Here is a 22661-nt window from a genome sequence, read left to right on the forward strand (position 1 = left end):
TTAAGTTGAAAATCTTATTGCTGGAACAATTTTGAGGTTGGGGAAGGTTGAAACTCAATCTTAAGTTTTCACAGAAAAAAATTCTATTGTAATGATTTAATATTACTCAATTTTTTCCAATTTAATTTGTGTGGATGGGGTATCTGTGATGTATTTTATCGTAGTGTCTTCTATTATAATGATTTGTTATCAATCATACTATTGTAATGATTGTTACAATATTGTAATGATTTGTTATCTATAGTGAGGTCCACGCTATAATGGCAGTGTAGGAAGATAGGAGAAAATGGTAGCCAGATCCCAGCCTTGCCACCCAAACAGCTGATACTGCTATATCTGATGAATTTAACTGTTCATTATTGTTGAAAATAGTTAATCATACTTTATTTGTCGAGAAAAAATATTTTTAAAGATGTAATAATAAATCTTCATGATTGAGATTAAATATTTTGTCAATTAGTTGAATTTCTACATTGTTGATAAACGATGTGGCAACATCGCAATGCGTGAAAGAGATAGCGCCATCTGCTTTGTTGAACGATAGACAAGGATAGCAGCACCATTGCAGATCACACACTGCCATTATACCATTATAACGTGGACTTCACTATAATTATTGTAATGATTTTAGATAACTCAATTTATTTGTAAGATAATTTGTGTGAATGAGTATTCTGTGATGTACCGTATTCTATGAAGATGTCTTCTATTGTAATGATTTGAGTTTACTAAATTTGTTTCTAAGTTAATTTGTGTGGATGGGGTTTCTGTAATGTATTTGATTTATAGTGTCTTCTATGATGGTCATTTGATATTACAAAATAAAGACATTCAAAATTGATTGTATGGTATGAGATGTTGTGATATTTCTCCATAATTGAAAGAATAATATGAATAAATTTTTGAATAAATTTAGTGGTATTGACAATATCAACGTCTTATTCTGTCAATTTAAAATTGAGTTGAAAATGAAGCATAGTCTAGAATACGGCTGCCTAGAACTAGTATTCCGGGACTTGACGGACGTTTATTCCAGAACCTACCGGAGATCGACTCCGGAAATAGATTCCTTTACTGGAACCATAGATTCCTTCAGACGGAATCTTTGAAAATTGACTTAAATTTTCAGGATCCGGTTGCCTAGCGTCAGACAATGATTCCGGAACCTACCTCCGAGGTGAACGTGACCTGAGGCAGGTGGAGGCGGCGCTTGGTGAGCTCCAAGGAGGCGGAGGCCGTGGCAGAGGCGGTGGCGGTGGCAGTAGTCGCCCCTGAGCAGGCGGTGGACGAGCGTGCCGGCGCGTGTGCATGCGTGTGCGAGGAGTGGAGGCCCATGGCTGCAAGTGAGTTGCGACCCACTACGCCGTTGGTGTTCGTTTTACGGTACACCTCGAGGATCAGTTGGTTGCCGCAAGATCTGTGAGCAAACGCAAACAAAACAATTAGTTTACACTAGAAATTTAGGGCCGTTTGCACAGTGTAAGTTTAAGCTAAAGCTTAAACCAAATCAGGATTTTTTGGTTTAAACTAAAATTCCGTTTGCACAGTATCAGTTTAAACTCTGTATTGAGTTTAAACTCTGGGAAAGTTTAAACCTCCAAAGCAGGAGTTACATAGCCTCAATTAACTGATGACATTACGTAACTAGGAATGTCGTAAGACTATTTGCTACTGAGTTTGGAATAGTAAAAAGTAGAAAACTGCTCCATTAAATGTTGAAATCACACTTCCAATTCTAACTTACATTCATCACAGTTATAAATTATTATCACCATAATTGGCCATTAAAATTCATAATTGCAAGCAGGCAATTTTATTATTATTATCATTTATTTATACATTGATATATACAATATCATTCTCAACTATGAATGATTGGGGAAGGAACAACAGGTTTGAAGCCCAAAACTGTTCCTTTCCCAAATTTAGATAGAAATTGTCCAAAAAAAGGTTATGTTCAAACTTCATAATTTCTGTTCAATTTTGAGTCAAAAATATTTCATAAACTAGGAATTTATAATTTAGAAAAGTTGAAAACCAATTAAATAAGAATACTCAAATTACGGTACATTGAAAATTTTAAAACTTGAAAAGAAACTCACTCATTGTGATTGGAAATTGAAAGACTGAGATTCTATCGATTGATATATCTCTATTTCTCGTGATTATTGCAGATTCTAAACTAGTGTTTTCTGTCTACTGTTTTGCTCAATTATTTTGGAGAAAAGCAAGAGAGTTAAGTGAAGTCGATCCAACAATCAAAAGATTGACTACAGAAAATGAGCTTCAATTTCTCATGCAAAGAAGTTCATTATACGTGGATTGATAACCATTAATACTCACTTTATTAATTTAAGGATCTCCTCTTCCTGGAGGGTAACAACATTGGTTTTATCTACAAATATAACATAGTCTCCGGGGCGCAATCCGGCTTGATCGGCAGGCAGTCCTGATTCCACCCGTTCTATCCTGTAACAAGTTGAAAAAAACATTAACGTTGTTTATTAACAAACATTAACGTTGTTTACATAACGAAAATCAGTTATTGAATAAGTTACTCATAGGCATTGGCAACGACATTAATATGGTATAAATATCTTGGAAGCCTTCCTATTAAATGTTTATTGAGGTAATCATATTTGAAGTGTTAATCATACTTGGATATTCCTTTCCAGTGTTCTGGTTAACTTTCATCAACATTGAAGGGTTCTTTAATCTTCAATATAAGGGTTATATATTAATAAAGAAAAAAATATATAATTATAAACCCATAGATATCTTTGAAGTTTAGGAATAAACTTGTTGAAATAGATTGTATTATTAATATTGTTCCTAGACTAATTTGACGTCACAACTGATTCTTATTCAGTTTTTGACTATTTTTCTCCTGTTGTGTTCAAGTTTTATCAGCTTTAACAAAAATTTAGATTAATATTTATACTATGAACTGAGATATTGTGGATTTCTCCTTATTAAGGTGATATGAAAACGATACTGTCGATATAATTTATTTGAGCCACTGATATTATTATGTGGAACCGACAATATCGTTTTCACTTGGTGTACAGGTGTACCTAACTGCTATGTCGTAATTTATTTGTTCAAAAGTGATTATTAACAAGCAGTTCGTAATGGAAACAAAAATTGAAGAGTAATATCGTTTCAATTTCACCTTAATTGAGATTAAGACCAACTCAGACAGCTACACAATACATAGATTTTTGGATGTTCTATTTTTGGCGCCCTTATATTTTTCTGAATTCCAAAAGATTAAACGAGACTTGGCTTATTAGCCGTGTGCAGATACACATCATGCGTTTGCCAAGTTATGTTTAATCTGATTGAATTTATGAGGTATGAAGACGACAAAAAATCGAACGTCAAGGAATCGATGTGCTTGAAACTGGAATATCAAAATGATTAATATATTAAAAAAATAATTTTTAAGAAGTGAATAGTGTGAATACAACCTTTTCGTAGTCACAGAAACCTTCAAATTCGTGAAATTAGTGTTGTTTTGTTAATGTTTTTTATTAGATGACAAGCATAAAATGAATATAATATTATTGCCATTCAACTGATCATAGTTACAGACAACTTATATTCTAATTCTAATTCAACACACAGCAAATTCGAATTCAAATTCAATATCAAACACACATACATCTATATAAAGATATAAAGTGAAGTCACTTAGTGAAGCTGGGTTTACACCAAAGTTATTAACAAAATGTTAAGAACTTAATCCTTATAGATTCTATTAGATTAAACATAACTTATCATACACATAATGAACATATGTGTTTGTCAAGTTCCGTTAAATCTAATAGAATCCATAATTATTAAGTCATCAACATTTTGTTAATAACTTTGGTTTAAACCCTGCTTAATGGGTTGAAAAATGACCCTGTCTAAATTTGCATAATTAGGCTATAATAAGGTAACATTGAAATAGAAAAATCTAAAATATTAAGTCCATATCTAATAACAATCACAGGTTAATTTGTAAGACTCTTTGTTAATAGTAATTAACATTTCTGTCAAATCACAAAACTTTGTAACTTTATTGGATTGTGCATTTTATAACGGCAGATGAAAAAATGTGGCAAAATGAAAAAGATTGTTGTTTTTGTTGACTGTGAATTGTAATGCTGATTTATTTGAATAAGAATTTTATGATTGGAGAAATTGGAAATGATGATTGGAAGATGGAAATTACCTGGGTGGATGAGTCCACGCTATAGAGAATCCGAAACTGGTTCCCGGCTTTCGACACAACTTGCGTGTGGTAGTGAAGGGGGTGCGCCCCCCCTTACTGCCCACAATGGTCGCCGTTGACCCACCCTTGCCAATGCCACCCCCACCCCCGCTGCCACCGCCCGCCGGCGTCGTCTCTGGGGGCGGCGGGTCCAGCTCCAGGTGCTTGAGGAAGATGTTGTCGTCATCTGGAAAAAATCAAATAAAGTTATCAAATTAAATTCATTTGGCAATAAAAATTATGTATAAAACATCAAAAATCAATTGAAACTGTTAATTTGAGCCACAATTATAATGGCTTGAAGTTGAAATACTTTGTTTCATAGTGTTTCAAACATTGTGTTTTGAAACAAAGAGTTTTAATTCCAACAGAGCTATTATCAAGTGTTTCGTTACGGAAAACGATATTAATTTGATATAATGAATTAAGTGTAAATTTCGATGAGCGATTGGAACAATGTTTTTCGATTTCAACAGAGCTTTTATCATATTTTCTGTCACGGAAAATTATTTTTATTGAATTGAATTTTAACTCAACGAGGAATTGAATCAACGTATCTCAATTTCAACAAAGTTACGAGTGTTAACAAGTGTTTTATCATGCAAAACAACGTCAATTCCATCGAATAATTTGAATTTCAAACTTGACGATGAAATTTGTTTGACTTATGGAGGAGCCGTATATGCAATCCGCACTACACTATTGTTACAGCTATGAAATCCGTTTGTTCAACTTGACCTTGAAATAGCCGTTACTTCGCCAACACTTTCTCTGTCGCTCTCACACTCTTCCCATACTCTATACTCGTTCAACAGGTGCTATGCGTGTAGCCTACTTCAGCCTTGAATCTAATAATACAGTCATTCATTTCCAAACTTTTACTAATAATTTACTTTCTATAGATAGATGGGAATAAATTGGAAGTTGCATTTGTTCAAATGCTAATTAATGAATAATATTGACCGAGCGAAGTGAGGTCTAAGATACAAGTTTGGCATTTGACGGTTTGGCATTTCTCTTAATGCTTAAATGTTTGAATGTTTGAATGTTTGAATGTTTACATGTTTATATGTTGCGTATTTACGGCGAAACGCGGTAATAGATTTTCATGAAATTTGACAGGTATGCTCCTTTTTTAATTGCGCGTCGACGTATATACAAGGTTTTTGGAAATTTTGCATTTCAAGGATAATATAAAAGGAAAAATGAGCCTCCTTCATACGCCAATATTAGAGTAAAAAATCAGACTATAGAATTATTCATCATAAATCAGCTGACAAGTGATTACACAGATGTGTGGAGAAGCCAGTCTATTGGTGTATTTCCATAAGGTCTATAGTTTCAATCAGGTACTTGTGGATGAGAATACTGCGTGAGGTCTACTGTTCACAGAACTACTAGAATCTATGTTTTTTGTTGATAGGGTTAAGAAGCAGCGCCGTTTTGTTGGGCCGAATAGAGGATTTGAAGCGCAGTTGAAACTATATGAGCGAATGTGCTATCATATAGATCGCAGTAATGCCCAATTTCGCATGTACAGATTGGCGATTGCTGCCGATAAAGTCAGGAAAGGTGAGTTGTGGAGTATTTTTTTATTTATTTAACATAAATCAGCTGACAAGTGATTACACAGATGTGTGGAGAAGCCAGTCTATTGCTGGTACTTGTGGATCAATCAGGTACTTGTGGATGAGAATACTGCGTGAGGTCTACTGTTCACAGAACTACTAGTTATTATTAATCGAAAATCCCAATTAAATGCTGTAAATCACCCCGAAGACTTATGCTACTGCAAATATCTCCATCTAGCTGTTTACCTTGTTGTCAATATTTGTAGTAGCAGATGTTTTCGGGGTGATTTACAGCATTTAATTGGGATTTTCGTTTGATAAAATTATTATTAATTTACTTTCCTTTCTTGACCGAGCATTAAAAAACATATTATCCTAAGTTATTTATTTATTAAAGTGAATATTTTGCCGGTGCGTGGGTGTGGATGGTAAATGGATGAAACTGAATGAATTGCTGATTTGAATTCTAGTTTAAAATCACGGAAATTGTTAGGAAATATTCATTTTATAAGCACTTAGACTGTAGTGACCTCAAATTTGATTTTTGGCGTTTTTTACACTTATGATTCCTAAATTGAGTCCACCTATTAAACTTTATTTTGGATAATACATGTGGATAATAAATGGATCGATCTGTTTGAATTGCTGATTTGAGATCTAGTTTTAGATCACGTAAATTGTTAGTGAATATTGTTTGAGAATATTTATTTTATAAGCACTCAAACTATAGGATTGGATTTTTGGCGTTTTTTACACTTTTCCTAAATTGAGTCCACCTATTCAACTTGATTTTCAAAATTCAATGTAAATAAACGTTTGAGAGTTGAATGAATTTAGTTTTATGAAACAAGATACATAATAATATAACTATTGTCGAATATGTAAGGCTAGTACATACACATCGGTTTTTGTTCGTACGATATTTTGCCGTCCTTATAGATTCTATTAGATTGAACAGTTGATGTTTGTCAAGTTCCGTTTAATCCGATAGAATTCATAAAGGACGGCAAAATATCGTACGAACAAAAATCGATGTGTGTGTTAAGAGGTAGGTCACGTTGTAGTGATGAAGATCATATAAGTTTTGTTGAGAGAATAGAGATGATACACAATAAAAATGTTCCCTTTAATGAAATATCAATTCCATACCAATAAAGTACATATCAACAACAAAATTGTTTGATGAAAACCTTTAAAGAATTAGAATATTATTGTACTTACAGCCTTTCTCGACAGTCTTTTTGCAGGAACTCTTCCTTCTCTCTGAACCTGGAATAAAATGGATCGTTGATTAGAAAATGTATCCTAAAGTACTATAATACTAGTATTACTTACAAGAAATTATACCGCTGTTTCAGGGAATAATAGTTGTGAGTGTTTGATACCGGTACTTTATTTTAATGGTAAATTCTAATCATGTTGCTGGTTGTGAATCATTTTTGGATAACATAATAAAGCGGTGAACTTGAATTTTCTGATTCAATTGACAAAAAAATCAGAATTTCCAACTTTGTTACAAATTTATTCAAAAATTCATGATCAACTCTGAAGAAGAATAATTGGAAAACAATAGCATACGATGAGTCGATGACAGGAAGAAAAATAAGAGGATATTGATTGATTGATCATCTTCATTTTCGGTAGAGAAAAAACCTCTCTTATTCGAATATTTCATAACCTTAAGATCACAATAATATTATGTTTATACAGTAGAATGTTTGTAAAATGTAGAATGTTTATATAGTAATTTACGTATTTGATGATGACAAATAACAGATAATTACCTTGTTCTGGCGTTGGAGGTACATCGGATTCTTCAATGCTTACGAGCTCTTCGATACTGGAATCGGATTGATTCGCCATCACTGTAGAACAAAATAGTTTGATGAGTTGAGAAAGCTAATGAATTGATGAGTTGATTCAGTGAAATCAACTCTGATGTAACAATACATAAACACCTATTTAGAATAATGTATTGTATTATATATATGCATATGCATTCATAGGTCAAAGTAAAAAATAATTTTACACTTAATATGTTAAATACTAATAGAATCTTGTAAGTTGTGGAGCCACCGACATGCCTCTTCAGTTACAGTTCAATGATTATTTTCTTAATCTATATTACGTAAATTCAACTTTAATTTTGCTGTATTGTAAGCTATTGTATATAAGTGTATAAGCCAGTATATATTGTAATCTACATAAATAAAGTACTCAATCAATCAATTTTCTCCAGCATCATGAACTTCTGTCAGCCCTCCATGATAGGAGTGTCGTGGACACTCAGATATCAGGTGATTCATTGATTGAATTTGTCCACAATGGTACAGAGGATCAGAGGTGTATCCTCATACTGTCATCAGCTCAGCACACCTTCCCATCTGCGTCCTGAACCGGTCACGGCCACACCACTCTCTACGTCTCAGCTGGGTGCCAGGGACAATGTCATTGGGGTCATCCACAAGACCTCTGTTCCTAAACTCTCCCTACAACCATCTCAGTCTCCATAACAACACATTTATTTATTTATTTACAATGAAAATGACACTAATGTAATAATAAAATAAATAAATTCGTATGGCTTATGTTGGTGGGGAGTTCCCTTTCGGGAATGTTCCACCGCCTGAATATATAATTTAAGCCGTCAATGGGCCTTACGACTGACTAATGTAATAAAATTGGAAGATAAAATAAATATGATAGTCCTTGTGCTATTTTTCTTCCAAATTTATAGATGACAAAGTCCAAGATAAGGTTAGAATTTCACGTGTACAATTTTTATAAAATTTTTGGTCCAAATAAACATTAACACTATAAATTTTGAATTTAGATGGCTTAAATTGATAAATTAATTAGGAATATTCCACTCAATTACCACTTTAAACGAATAATATTGAGTTATTTAAGAAATTTGGAATTAATCAAAAAACACAAACTCGTAAACACTAAATCTCAGCTGAGAACTCCTTCGCACTTCTTATTTCTTCGTGCTCATCAAGTCTCAAGTATTAATCATGCTCATCATGACTTGTATTAATCATGGAATTATACATTTGATCTTTGCATATATGTGAAAAACTGAATTTCATTCGATTTTGACACCATGACATCAGTAAAATTGATTTTGATAAGTTAATTGATAAAATACATATTTCAAATCGATTACAAATTAACAGGAATGTGATGTGGACAAACAGGATTTCATTAAATAAATAAATAAATGTTTATTTCCCAAAAAAAAAACTAAAACTACAACATCAATTACACAAAATATTAGATTAATTACAATATAACATACAATAGTTAGTTACAAAAAATTCTATTAATGTGTCCTCTACTTGTTTAATTTTTTCTGTGTGGAAATTGACCTACTCCACTATGGCGTACCATGTTCTAGAGTAGGTTTTGTTAGTTTTTTTCATGCGTATTATTAATACACTATTTATTCACACTATATATTCGATGTTTAGTTTTTAGTTTTATAAAGGTTGATGATGGTGTGACAGCCGAGACTAGTTTCTGAAAAAAGACACCAGAGAATTTAGTGGAAACAACTCGAAGTATGGAGATAGGAACATATTTTTACTGACCTGCAGTATCTTCATTCCCCTGGTTTCCTGATCCAGTGCCTGAAGGAACATGCTGAGTCCTCCCAGAGTTTTGTGAGAGTAGTCTGAATGTGCCACTGATTTCCTGCAGCAAATAAATTAATCGAAATTCAATACTAATTAAAATCTCTATAGGGGTGAATTCATGAAAACAAATGCATGCAAATGCAAACTCCAATACAGTATTTATGGTTTTGATTTCAATTTATATCTCGTGTTCCTTCTTTTCAATGCCTGATTATTTGTAAAAAATCACTTATTAGTAGAGTAGATTACTAGAATAGTGAAACCGCATAAATTCCCTGTGACACCATTACTGTTCTCAAAGATTATCAAGAATATCTCAAGAGTTGTTGGAACTCACAAATTGTTCTTTGCCGGTAGTATTATTTTGTAATTTATTATTAGAATATTTATTTTATTTTATATATTTTAAATTTGTATTTCATTTTATAGCAAATGAATGGATTTGAATATGTGATAAAGTCAATGTACTTTTGACAACTTATTATCAACTATTGACTGTAGCAATATTTCGGGCTTGGAGAATCGTTTAACCACTTTTTTTATTCATTTATACAATAAGTACATTATCAACATGATAGGGAGAGGAAAAATAAGGTAACCTTGTGCTATTCTTCTCCCAAATTTAAATAACACATGTTCCGAGATGGGTCAAGTCTTGTAGTTCTTCACTGACGTTCAAAAAATAAAATTAATATTCGTATTCCTTTTATGTTCTCAAACACTAAACCTTTATCCGTATACTAACAAAAAAATCGTGAAAACAAAAAAGTAGTATCTATTTTGCAATCCCTACACGCCAGATGCGTCGAGCCACAGGTTGAAGGGAGAGCGTCAGTTATTGTTCGGATATAAGACGGTTACTTCCATCAATAAAACAAAGACAAAAGAAAAATAATAAAGAAGCGCGCCGCGTTGAATGCATCACAGCGGTCGAAGCGCGTCTGCGCGTTCAATTGACCAGTAAAGTAAGATGATTGCAAAATAATAGACTTTTATTGTTTCGATTCCTTTGAATTGAATTCAATAGAGGCTACCTGTGAATTGTCTGCCGGCGGGAGAACTCTATTCAATGGAATTCGTTGTAACTATCAATACTAATCTTTGAAAAACAGGGCGTTCATTATTTTTATGAATGGATAGCGACAGATAGATTCATCTAGTCTGTAATTATGTGGGCTGGTTGGAAGTATTCACAAGTAGCACTAGTTATTAGAAATTCGTTTTGAATATTTAGTTTCTATTCTCAATTATTATAATACGTTCGTTTTGCTCGCTCAGGGAAAGGAAACTCTTTCAATACCATTTTCGTTGGGAATTCCTGCAGTATAGTTTTGTGAAACGGTTTTCTAACGTGCATGATGTGTCAACAGGTTGTCGATTTGCAGGTGTAACAAATACAAGCCTTTCCTCTCTTATTTTCTATTATAGAGGTTGGAGTCTGCATTTTATTACGATTTTGCTCATACAGTATTGATGGTTTGCCGCAGAATTCATGAATAATGAATAAACTTGTTTGGAGTACACAGGATTTTATGAGAACTCAATTTACAATGTCCATTACATTATTTTATTCTGGTAAAAGGGATGAATGAATATCTGTGATTCGTAGTATTCGTACATTTGATACAAATTTTGTTGATTCATTGATGAACTAATATCTAGTCAAGCAGTCATTTTGAAGTATACACTACGCATTTAGGTAGCAGTCGTTGGACACTCAGAAGTCTTCTCATTTTAAGAAGTAAATAGATTACTCATGACAGCTCTCGTTGCAGACGCCAACAATTTTAGGCTCCCAAGACAAAATTTCCATTTAAGCTCCGTCCTAGTATATAACTATTCATTTATTTGTGGATAAAATCACAAATCATAGAAATATGATTGGGAAGAAACAACAGGCGTTGCCCAAAACTATTTCATTCCCAAATTTTGATAGTGAAATATTAAAAAAAAAAAAAAATAGGTTATGATTCTACTGTAAGAAGTTCAAGTTAAATTTTCATCCAAAAATATATATGCTAGAAACTTTTAAGAATAATAATTAAGACACCAAAACTAAAGTTGAATATTACACTAAATTATCACTGCACATTGAATTAATTAAGTTATTTTACCGTAATTTTGAAGCCAAAAATAAACAACTTCTTACTAAGAACAGCTGTTACAGAATGCAATCTATTTATGTATTTATTTGTCTATTCACTGGATAAATAATTCTACATTATAACAATCAATTTTCTCATCTTTATTCTCTGAAACTTGAAAGTTCAATTTTCATTCACTCTCGGATTTCATAGATTTGAATTTCAAGAAACAAAGTGGAAGTATATCGAATAATGAATCTGGGAATATACCAGGTATTTTCTTTGATATTATTGATTCATAATCAAAATTTACTAAGCTCAGTTCTTTAAATTTTGTTGTCCATTTGGGAATCTTTAGCAGTTTGGCACGTATTTAGGGTCTAATACCTACTATAAACAGAATAAACCTACATGATATACCTACGTGACAGAATTTTCGAGAATTTCTCTACCCCGACACTAAAACCCAATTCGAATACACGTTACCATCATATAAATCTTTGTATTTGGTAAGATGCCCGAAAACCTAGACGCTAAGAGAGTTCAGAATTTGGGTCAATAGAATTTCCCGATACTAAAAGCGTAATTCCAAACTGTTCCAAATGGAGACATATAGGAGAAATTTGGAGATTTTCTCAACATAATTCTTGTACGGCGAAAACTGGCTCGAGCGTTACAATATACCCAATAAATGTCTTCCATGTGAAGTTTTCTGTACTTGGAGTAACTTTAGATATGATTTATAGTACTATTATTATATCAACTGTACAACTATATTGAAGTCCACGTTTAAAGACAGTATTAAAGGACTGTATTATATAAAGTATCTATATTAAAGGCAGTATTTGATCAACATTGAAGTTGCTATCCTTGTCTATCATTAGACAAAGCAGATAGCGCTATCTTTTTTCTATCTCCGCGACGTTTGACAATGTAGAATTAATGTAATAAACATAATATTAAATCTCCATTATTGAAATTTTTAATTTAATCATTTTTTGAAAATATATTTTTCCGACGAATAGAATAATATGATTGATTATTCTAAAAAGAATGAACAGTTAATATATGAACATCAGATATACCGTTATTAGCTATCCTCTACAGAAAGCAGTGGCAAGGCAGAGAATTAGCAACGACGTTTTCCTATCTTTTTCACTTTCATTATAACGTGGACCTCACTTGAGTATGTTTCAACTAGCATAAAGAGAATCTTCTGCATTTGAATCTCATCTAATCCCAATGAATTCTCAAAAAATATTATATTTTCTATTCAATCATCCAATTACTTTACGTTCTCTGTATCTTGATACAGTATCAATCATATTAATGATACCGTATCTTGATACAGTATCAATCATATTAATGATACTGTATTTTGAAACAGTATCAATGATATTAATTGACCGAGCGGAGAAAGGTCTAAGATTCAAGTCGACGCTTTTGCATTTTTCTTCATGTATATATGTTTATTGTTCATTTTTATGTTCCGCATTTACAGCGAAACGCAAAAATAGATTTTCATTAAATTTGACAGGTATGTTCCTTTTTGAATTTCGCGTCGACGTATACATACGGTTTTTTGAAATTTTGCATTCTAAGGATAATACAAAAGGAAAAGGAGTCTCCTTTGAACGCCAATATTACCGTGGAAATCAGACTATAGAATATTAATCATAAATCAGCTGTCTAGTAGACTATAACACTACCCGTTCAAAAACTTCTTTCCATCAACGTTAGTAGACAGTTGTCTACTAACTTTGTCTTTCCATAAGCTGAGGCCATGATTCTAGTTTGGAGTTTGGAGCTATTGATAGAAAACATTTTTTTTCACTCTGATGATTAAAATTGCAACAAATATTATTGAAAATAAATTGATTTCTAAAATCATGAAAAGCGAGAAATGAAGTTTGTGAGAAATCAGTATTATGGTTGTTTATTTTGTTCATTTCAACGCACCGATTTTTCGCCAACACGAAAACACAGAATGTTCTCTGATGGGTTGATTGGATTGGCGTATCGACGGCAGCCAGACCTGATAACAGCGCTCATACTCACATTCCGGGACGACACGTCACGGAACGATAGGACAGAAAGCTCTATGTTTAATTAGGATTTTTTCTAGACATTTTAAATTGATAAATTGTTTATTAATTTTTGAGAAAACATAACAGGTCAATGTAACTTACTGAGCGCGAGGTCTACTGTTCACAGAACTACTAGTGATAACAAATATGATAACAAATAGTAATCGCTATTGATTTCCGAAAGTAGCTCAAAGGAAAACAGCTGAAGACTCATTTACCGCTTCTCCAAACCCTATTCATCCCTACACTTTCCACTAATTGGTATACGGTACTAACCCTCATTCTCTCCAAGACAAAATAGTTTTCTATTGGGGAAAATGAAAATTCCACTCACGCCCCAAAGTGTATCCTCATTTCTGTCATAACTGTTGCCTAATAAAATTAAACCTGTCTTCTTTCTCGTTTCCCCACATTATAGAGTCAGCCAACAACTCCCAGCTGACTGGAGACAGAAGCAAAGTTGTTTTTCCAAATAGGAACGTGACTTCGCCCGCACCCGCACGCGCGTTCACTCTTCGAAAAACGTTGAGGGAAAACTCTTCTGGAGCACTCAATTTTCGTCCCCAACCTCCCCCTTGTTTTCTTGTTATCTCTGTTTCCCTTCTTCACCTTTTTCCCCCGTCTCTCCATCTCCTCTCCTCCTTTGCCCTTCATCGTTCTTCCCTTATCTTTTATTTTCTCACTTGAGAGAATCTGAACTTTTTTATTTGGTCTCTTGAAAATTCAAGCCTGCATCTTCCCGACAGGCTTCATTAACGGAATATCTCTCCACTCGTATGAATAAAATAGCTGGTCCAATTTAGCGTCAGACATGTGAGCACGTATTCGCTTTTATCTAACCATTCGTTTTTAAAATTAACCAGCTTTTGATTAATAATGAGAGTCTCCTTAATTGAGCTTAAGTTGATGGGCTTCAAGGACCTACTGAATACATGCCCTACTTTTTCAACGAGTGATTTATGTCTGGATTTATGATCTAGTGCAAGTGATTTTTCCTGAATATAATTGATTAGATTATATCATAAATTTAATAAATATCGGGGCACCGAGCTTCGCTCGTTATTTTCATTCATTGATAAACAGAATACAATTCTTCAAAATGATCGTGTTTATATTTTACAGCTGGCTATACGTCAGCTTATGAATTTCGTGGATGAGATATTTTGATTTTCCACAGACGCACTTTTTTTATTATCCACAGACGACAAAAGTCTCAACTGTTTTTCCAAGGATGAATTATCCTTTAAATGTCGTTCAGCGAGTTTTCCCAGGGATGAGACCTAGTGCAATCGAATTTTTATATCATAAACCTACTATGTTTCAAATTTTGTGAGAATCGTTACAGTAGTTTCCGAGATCCGGTGAAATATGAACATCTAAACATATAAACAGAAATATTGCTCGATTTATAGGATTATGCCTAGAATAAATATATTCATTCTAGAGTTAGAAAGAGTCTTTTTTTAATCTCTCTATTTGCGGTTTTTTTAATTTAGAATTCAATCAGTATTATGAATATCTGCTACTAGAAGCTTGATACTTTTGAGTTTCTGTTTGGTGTCAACGAAATGATACAACTCTACAATACTATAATGAAGTATTATAATCATTGTGATTGAGTAATATAATTGAGGATATAATACTTATTGATAATAAGGAGTTAAATATGATCATTTTTTAGTATGTGCATGGAATAGACTCACCTTTTTAACTGCATTCTTAACAGCAAATGTCATACATCCCAAGAACTCGCTTCTCCTGAAAAAGAGGGGAACAAAATATTACTGAATTGATAGGTTTCATCATTGAATTGATTGCAAATTTTAAAAATTGGTTCCCAGTTTCCTGTCATTTCCACACTACATGCCAGAAGCAAAAGCAGTTCTATGAACAATATTTCATAAATATTCCAGATGGATTCAGCTAAACACCACGTACAGTACATAACACCATAATAAAAACTGTAGTAATCAAGTATAAAACACCACTCATATTAACTCCATGAGAGCAAGCATACAATCTAATAAATATTGAGGTAATGTGAGCTCAGTTTGTGAAGATGTTAATTTAATGCTCATTAGCTCTTTTAATTGAAATTAAAACTCATCCCAGTTTGGAGCAAGGCGCACATTTTCTCACTTTTTTGTGTGATCAATGGTAGGGTTTTGATAGGGATATTTTGAACACCATATCAAACATTCTCTATACAATTTTTCTATTGAGAATTTCCATATTCATTTCGATTTGTATATGATATTACTTCCAACTCGTTTTTCACAACAGCTCTCTCAACAGGCAGTTGGAAATTTGCATTGGAACAAGTTTAACTACACATTGCGTGTCGTGAGGATTGACTGGGGTTTGAAAATCCACCAATCCCTGAAGCAAGAATTAAGTCCTATTTGTCCTTAGCGCGTGAACTTGGGCTTGATTTGCTTCTGACGATTGTTCTGATTGCTAATGTTGCATGCCTGGATGGTAGGCTGTGACTTACGCCTAGTAGGCAGTTCCTTAGCTTCTAAAAACAAGCTGTAAAAGGTCGAATTATCATGATCGTCGCGTCTTGGTAGCGTGCATGGATTGTGAGCAGTTTTAAAACACTTCAAAACATATACTTTTTGTGTAGTTGAGAAGTCGATATTGTGGTAATTATTCATATTGAATGAAAATGACTAAGAAACTGTCAAAAACCAATTTTTGACAATTTCTTAGTCTTTTTCATTCAACTTCAAAACATATATTCATGATTGGATCTAGCAGTGTGCTCAATGGAGACATACTTTATTTATGACTGGCAGGTAACCCGTGCTCCGCAATGGTCCAATTTAAAACTTGACAAACTGGAAGCTTGACGTAATGAAATTTTAAAGAATTGAAAATAGACCTTTGATCAACCTTGGTAAATTGATAATTTATATGCGAAACTTCACAACAATACCGAATACTGTTTGAATAATTAAATTTTGACACTGATCCAATATAATTCAAATCTCATGGATAATGCTTCCATAATTTATTTGAATCTAAGTAGAAATTCCATTTCTCATCTATTTGATTAAATTCAAATAATCTTGAAGCAATCCACAGGAAAATTGGATACCTTTCCTCTTTCTAAGCAGTGTCACTTGCACAGTGCCAGTTCAAATAATTATTATTTAAAAAATGGTATATATTATATTATATAATATAATATAATATGTGATGTTGAGATATTCTTCACATCGCTATATTATATAAATATTATATAATATAATAATAATTTTGTATCATTGAATCAATAAAAGAATAAACAAAATTTTATTTCAAATTCAATAATCAAATCCATGTCATCACTGTTTGTTATAGCCTACTGTGGTTCAGTTTGAGATTAAACCCCCAACTGATTCAATTCAGTTGAAACTCTCATTGTGCAAACGGCACTAAGGCCTGTTTAAGAAGCTCAAACTGAATTGATTAAATTGAACTGGCAGCTCAAACTCAAACTATACTTAATAAGGATAAACTCCAGTTTAAAATGGAATTCCTTGAGTCTGTGCAAAAGCTGAAAATAACCTTTCTACTGGTGACATTTTTCAAAGTTTTTCGATAAAACTATTATCAAACTATCAAAATAAAAAAGTTTTCTCAGGAAAACATTTTTTCCAATCATTACTTTCTGAGATATGAGCGTCTAAAGTTTAAATTTTTGGGACAGAACATTTCAAATTCGGTAAGAGATAAATCCATGAGATTCAGAGGATTGATTCTTTATGGTATTGTTGATCTAGTAGAACAAAAATTTTCTAAAAATATCAATTTTCGAGAAAGTTATCCAATTTACTAAAAATGACCAAACATACCTTTTTGTTGAGTTTATTACAGTAGAATGTTCATTTCTAGCCTTTGCACAACATTAACAACTGACACTGTGCAAACAGCACTAACAATCATAAAAATAGGCAGGAAACTCTCCCTGGTCTTTTTCTGTTTCTCTTCTTTTCAACGCCGTCTTCATTGTTTCCGATTGTAAAACTATATCATTAGAGGGGGATTTCCGAATACAATAGATTGATTGCGCATTTTAGAGGCAATATAGATGGGGAAAAGACAAGAGCATAGACAATGGGGGAACCCCTCAATTACAGTAAAAACATGTGGCTCACCCTTCCGGGAACAGTGAGTAATTGTTGCTACATTGGAACGTTACTTGAAGACACTCTAAGGCTCAAATCACACTTACGCGACTCAGGTCGAGAAGAGACTCGACCTAGTAGAGAGCATGTGTCGAGAGCATGTGTTTTCAAATGGTGACAGTCTCGGAGGCTCTAGTCGACTGGTCTGCGTGTCACCTAGTCGAGAGCATGTGTTTTCAAATGGTGACAGTCTCGGAGGCTCTAGTCGACTGGTCTGCGTGTCACCTAGTCGAGAGCATGTGTTTTCAAATGGTGACAGTCTCGGAGGCTCTAGTCGACTGGTCTGCGTGTCACCTAGTCGAGAGCATGTGTTTTCAAATGGTGACAGTCTCGGAGGCTCTAGTCGACTGGTCTGCGTGTCACCTAGTCGAGAGCATGTGTTTTCAAATGGTGACAGTCTCGGAGGCTTTAGTCTAGTCGACTGGTCTGCGTGTCACCTAGTCGAGAGCATGTGTTTTCAAATGGTGACAGTCTCGGAGGCTCTAGTCGACTGGTCTGCGTGTCACCTAGTCGAGAGCATGTGTTTTCAAATGGTGACAGTCTCGGAGGCTCTAGTCGACTGGTCTGCGTGTCACCTATTCGAGAGCATGTGTTTTCAAATGGTGACAGTCTCGGAGGCTCTAGTCGACTGGTCTGCGTGTCACCTAGTCGAGAGCATGTGTTTTCAAATGGTGACAGTCGCTGAGTCTCGAGTCGACTGGTCTGAGTGTCACCATTTGGAAACACATTCTCTCGACTATGGTTGAGTCTCTTCTCGACCTGAGTCGCGTATGTGTGAGTTGAGCCTAAGAATGTTCAATTATGCTACAGTTTATTGTCAAATAATTGTGTAGAGTGAATACGAATAGTATTTTAAATAATAGTGCTTGAAACTTTGTGAGCAACTATGAATATTGTACAGTTACTGTTCAGTTATAGTTGTAAATAGAGAATAATTTTATAGAAACTTGTAAGCTGTGTGTATGTATGATGACAGGTAGCAAGGTCACTGGTTTTGTAAAATTAACATTAAATCATTAATAGTAATGTGAAATAGTATAGGATTATCTCACCATAATAATTGTTGAAGTTTGTTACAGTTTTAGTTTGCTTATAATAATAATATTATTGTAGTTTTGAATGCTCTGTGAGGATACGTCATACGAACTCATTTTTAATCACTTAAGGGGTGTTTTCGTAACGAGCAGACGACAGAATTAACTTTAAATTAACATTGGTTCTTATAGGAGTGTTCACGCATCGGCAGAAAGTTGAGCAGAAAAAAAACTGTTCAAAATAGAGACGAACAGTTGTCGTTCATTTTGACGTTCTTTCAAGACCTATCAACACAATGCTTGAGTGTCTCATACGAAATCATACGTAGAATAGTATAGGATTATCTTGTCATAATAATTTAATATCGGGAGACCGAGCTCCGCTCGTGAGTTAATAGGCATGATAATGGAAAATTTGAAAGGAAAAAATCATAAATAGAATTATCCTTGAAAATTTAGTATTTGCTTGACAATTACCAGTATGTACTGTCGAATAACAACTGTCTTATATATAGATTGACTCTGAAATGATGAATCCTGAAGTTTAAAGGTGAGAGGTGAAAGAATGTTGGAGTAGGTCCTTGGACTCCAATATAATAAACCTTTTTTCTTCAAATAATCTTGAAGTATTAAAGTATTAAATATTGAAGTATTTTGATGAATTTCATAGAAAATAATATTATAAGAGTATAATTATATATTAATATGATAATATATTTATGTCAAACCAATGCTTAAGATAATTTAATTCAATTATTCGATCTAATCTTATATAATTATATGAATTCCGCATTGTTGAGATATTGAGGCTATGAATAATTACAACCAAGCTTTCAAAAAATGACAAATTAGGCTACTGTGCATGCGCTGCGGCTAGGCGAGAGTTAATAATTAAACAGCTGTGCAGCCCATTTAATATCATCAGCTGGCTTCATTATAACTTCTTTTTTCACTTATCACTTTTCTTCTTCTTCTCTTCTTCTTCTTCTTCTTCTTCTTCTTCTTCTTCTTCTTCTTCTTCTTCTTCTTTTTCATTTATCATTTTCTCTTTTTCATTCTTCTTCTTCTTCTTCTTCTTCTTCTTCTCCTTCTTCTTCTTCTCTTCTTCTTCTTCTTCTTCTTCTTCTTCTACTTCTTCTACTTCTTCTACTTCTTCTTCTTCTACTTCTTCTTCTTCGGAATTCAAATATTCATTCAACAACGCTCAACAATTCTAACTGTCTACCGAAACTCAGTCGACAGTAATTTTGAAATTTTCAAATTTGCCGCCAAGCGCCGTTACCATGGCAACCGGTGAACGTCTCGCGGCAGCCATGAACTGTGTGCCGGCCGGCAGGTCAGCAAGTCGCCTGTCATAACTTGTCAAACTTTGTCAATTACCTCTGCCTTTGTTTTGAATCAGTCGCGTCGCGAATTTCAAGTGGAACTGACCTCTATGTCGTGCGCTCTCGTGAATTTTGCAGTTCTAAAGAATATTTCCGGTATCTAGTGGCTCGATGGATCAGGAATTAATGTGAGTATTGTATTTTTTATGTAAATAGTAATTATCTTTGATCGTTACCCAAATTTATAACAATGAACTAAGAAAATCTAACCTATTTTACTCACAAAAGATATATTGATACGGTTACCTATATAGCTACCAGCTGTAGATTTGTATAGCTACAGATAGATATTGCGAGTTGGGTAACCAACTCAGAAATCATCTTGTATTCGTGTAGTTTCAATGATATCATATGTGTGGTTGTACATTATATTAGAGTGGTAACCTGAGCTTCAACGATAACCTGAAAATGATTGGCTCATGGGGCTGACTCAATTATCTGTTGTCAAACTTTGAGACGGATTCCCACATTATCAGTACCAGAGTCAGTGTGCAGCCAGTACAACGAGAATAAAATCCCAATGATTTATTATTTGAATATTCCCACTGAGCACAGAGAATTAAGGAATAGATAATTGACTGAACATATTGAGGTCTATGTTTCAACTCGATTTGCTTTTGTCTGTATGTAACGCGATTACGGCCAAACGCGTTGATAGAATTCGATGAGATTTGGCAGGAATATTCCTTTTTCAACTGCGCGTCGATGTATACACAAGGTTTTATGAAATTTTGCATTTTAAGGATAATATGAAAAGAAAAGGAATTCCTCCATACTCTGATATCACTATTTATATATCGTCTACTTTGAAGATAGAATTAATCAGACTATAGAATTATTCATAATCAATCAGCTGACAAGTGGATTATTCATTCCATGCATTACACAGATGTCTGACCGTGTCTATTTATATAAGGTAGGGTTATAATCAATATTCTCACATTTGAAAAAAAAAAATTTAATAGGTGATTGAGAATATAATGTGAATAATGCTGAAGAAATTATAATATTCTTGATTGGAAAAAAAATTTAAATAGTTGAGAAATATTTTTATCAGATGAAAAGATTATCACGAAACTGGATAAATCATCATATGGGATACAATTTCAAACGTGAACTGAGTTTATTAACGTAAGTGAGTTTTTGATTTTGGAGAAAACAAATAACAGTTTTTAAGAGTAAATTATGATTCAACTGTGAATTGTGATTCAACTGAATCAACTAGAGCACGTGACATCAGGTACTTGTGGATGAGAAAAGTGCGTGAGGTCTACTGTTCACAGAAGTACTAGTAAAAATGAATGTAATGAGGGAATAGGAGTTCTTATATTCAGTTTTGTCCTATTCCCTCATTACATTCATTTTCGCTATTGCGAATGGATAGAGGAATAGATGATGAAGATAAATTTAATGAGGTGTCTTCTTCTCCAACATCAATGCTATTGATTATATCTACTATTTACGTCATCGTTATATGAGCAAATATACCCATAAGCATGGAATGGTTCATCAATGGGGAATGATGATCATCAAAATTTATTCATTTATTCCATTGACAATCACAAATCATAATTAAAATATATAATATGATTGGGAGAAGACAACAGGCCCAAAGCCCAAAACTGTCTTCTCCCAAATTTTTACAAATAAAAGTTTCAAAAAATTGTTGATTATATTCACGATTAACAACATAGTGGTATGAACAATGGTATCCCATAACCATAAAATGGTTCTTCAGTAGAGAATGATGAACATCAAAATTATTGATCATATTCACGATTAACAACAGACTTGTATGAACAATAATATCTCATAACCATGAAATGGTTTTCCAGAAGGTAGTGATAAATATTTCCGAAGACGCTTTGAGTAGCATGCAAATGAGGTGATAATCTTGTCAGATAAGCCCTTTGTAAGCTGTTGTTGGAGGGCTAGCTTCAAATACCTTCCGTGCCAAACGGTCTTTGTAGGTACTACCCAAACTCATCCAATATCTTAAGCCTGTCCGAAACCACTGAATTTAATACCAAGTTCCTGTTCACAAAGTGAGTTGATGTACATAGAGCAGTGTGGTTAAGTTGCTGTTTCTAAGCATGCATTTTGGCTAATAAAATGCTTCACTAGTTTAATATTTTTTTGGAGTTGAAAAAACTTCATGAAAGAACTAAATAATCATGGGGGAATTTAATACTGTGTTTCTATCCACAACCTAAATTGTAAAATTCATACTGGAAAATGGGTGATAAATTGATAAACAATAACTATTCCACACAAAATTTAAAACTCTAAACTTTTTACTGATTGGTTCTCTGAACTACTCTGATGGTTCTCTAAACTTCTCTGATTAGTTTTCTAAACTAATCTGATTGGTTCTTGTGGCATTCAATCATGTTTGAAATTCAACAGGTTATTATGCAACCGCGCCATTGTGT

General features: G+C 33.5%; 1 protein-coding gene across 1 annotated transcript in view; it reads right to left on the bottom strand.

The window, feature by feature from the left end:
• LOC111053522 overlaps positions 1-22661 on the bottom strand; it is a 167126-nt gene that overhangs the window by 54791 nt on the left and 89674 nt on the right. The window contains exons 9-15 of the mRNA XM_039431992.1: positions 15342-15396; positions 9423-9525; positions 7614-7694; positions 7051-7098; positions 4220-4445; positions 2344-2469; positions 1171-1417 (exon numbers count right to left, since the gene is read on the bottom strand). Coding sequence (XP_039287926.1) covers positions 1171-1417; positions 2344-2469; positions 4220-4445; positions 7051-7098; positions 7614-7694; positions 9423-9525; positions 15342-15396 — 886 coding nt within the window. The remainder of the gene's footprint in view (positions 1-1170; positions 1418-2343; positions 2470-4219; positions 4446-7050; positions 7099-7613; positions 7695-9422; positions 9526-15341; positions 15397-22661) is intronic.

Source organism: Nilaparvata lugens, chromosome 7 (assembly GCF_014356525.2).
Source record: "Nilaparvata lugens isolate BPH chromosome 7, ASM1435652v1, whole genome shotgun sequence".
NCBI lineage: Eukaryota > Metazoa > Arthropoda > Insecta > Hemiptera > Delphacidae > Nilaparvata > Nilaparvata lugens.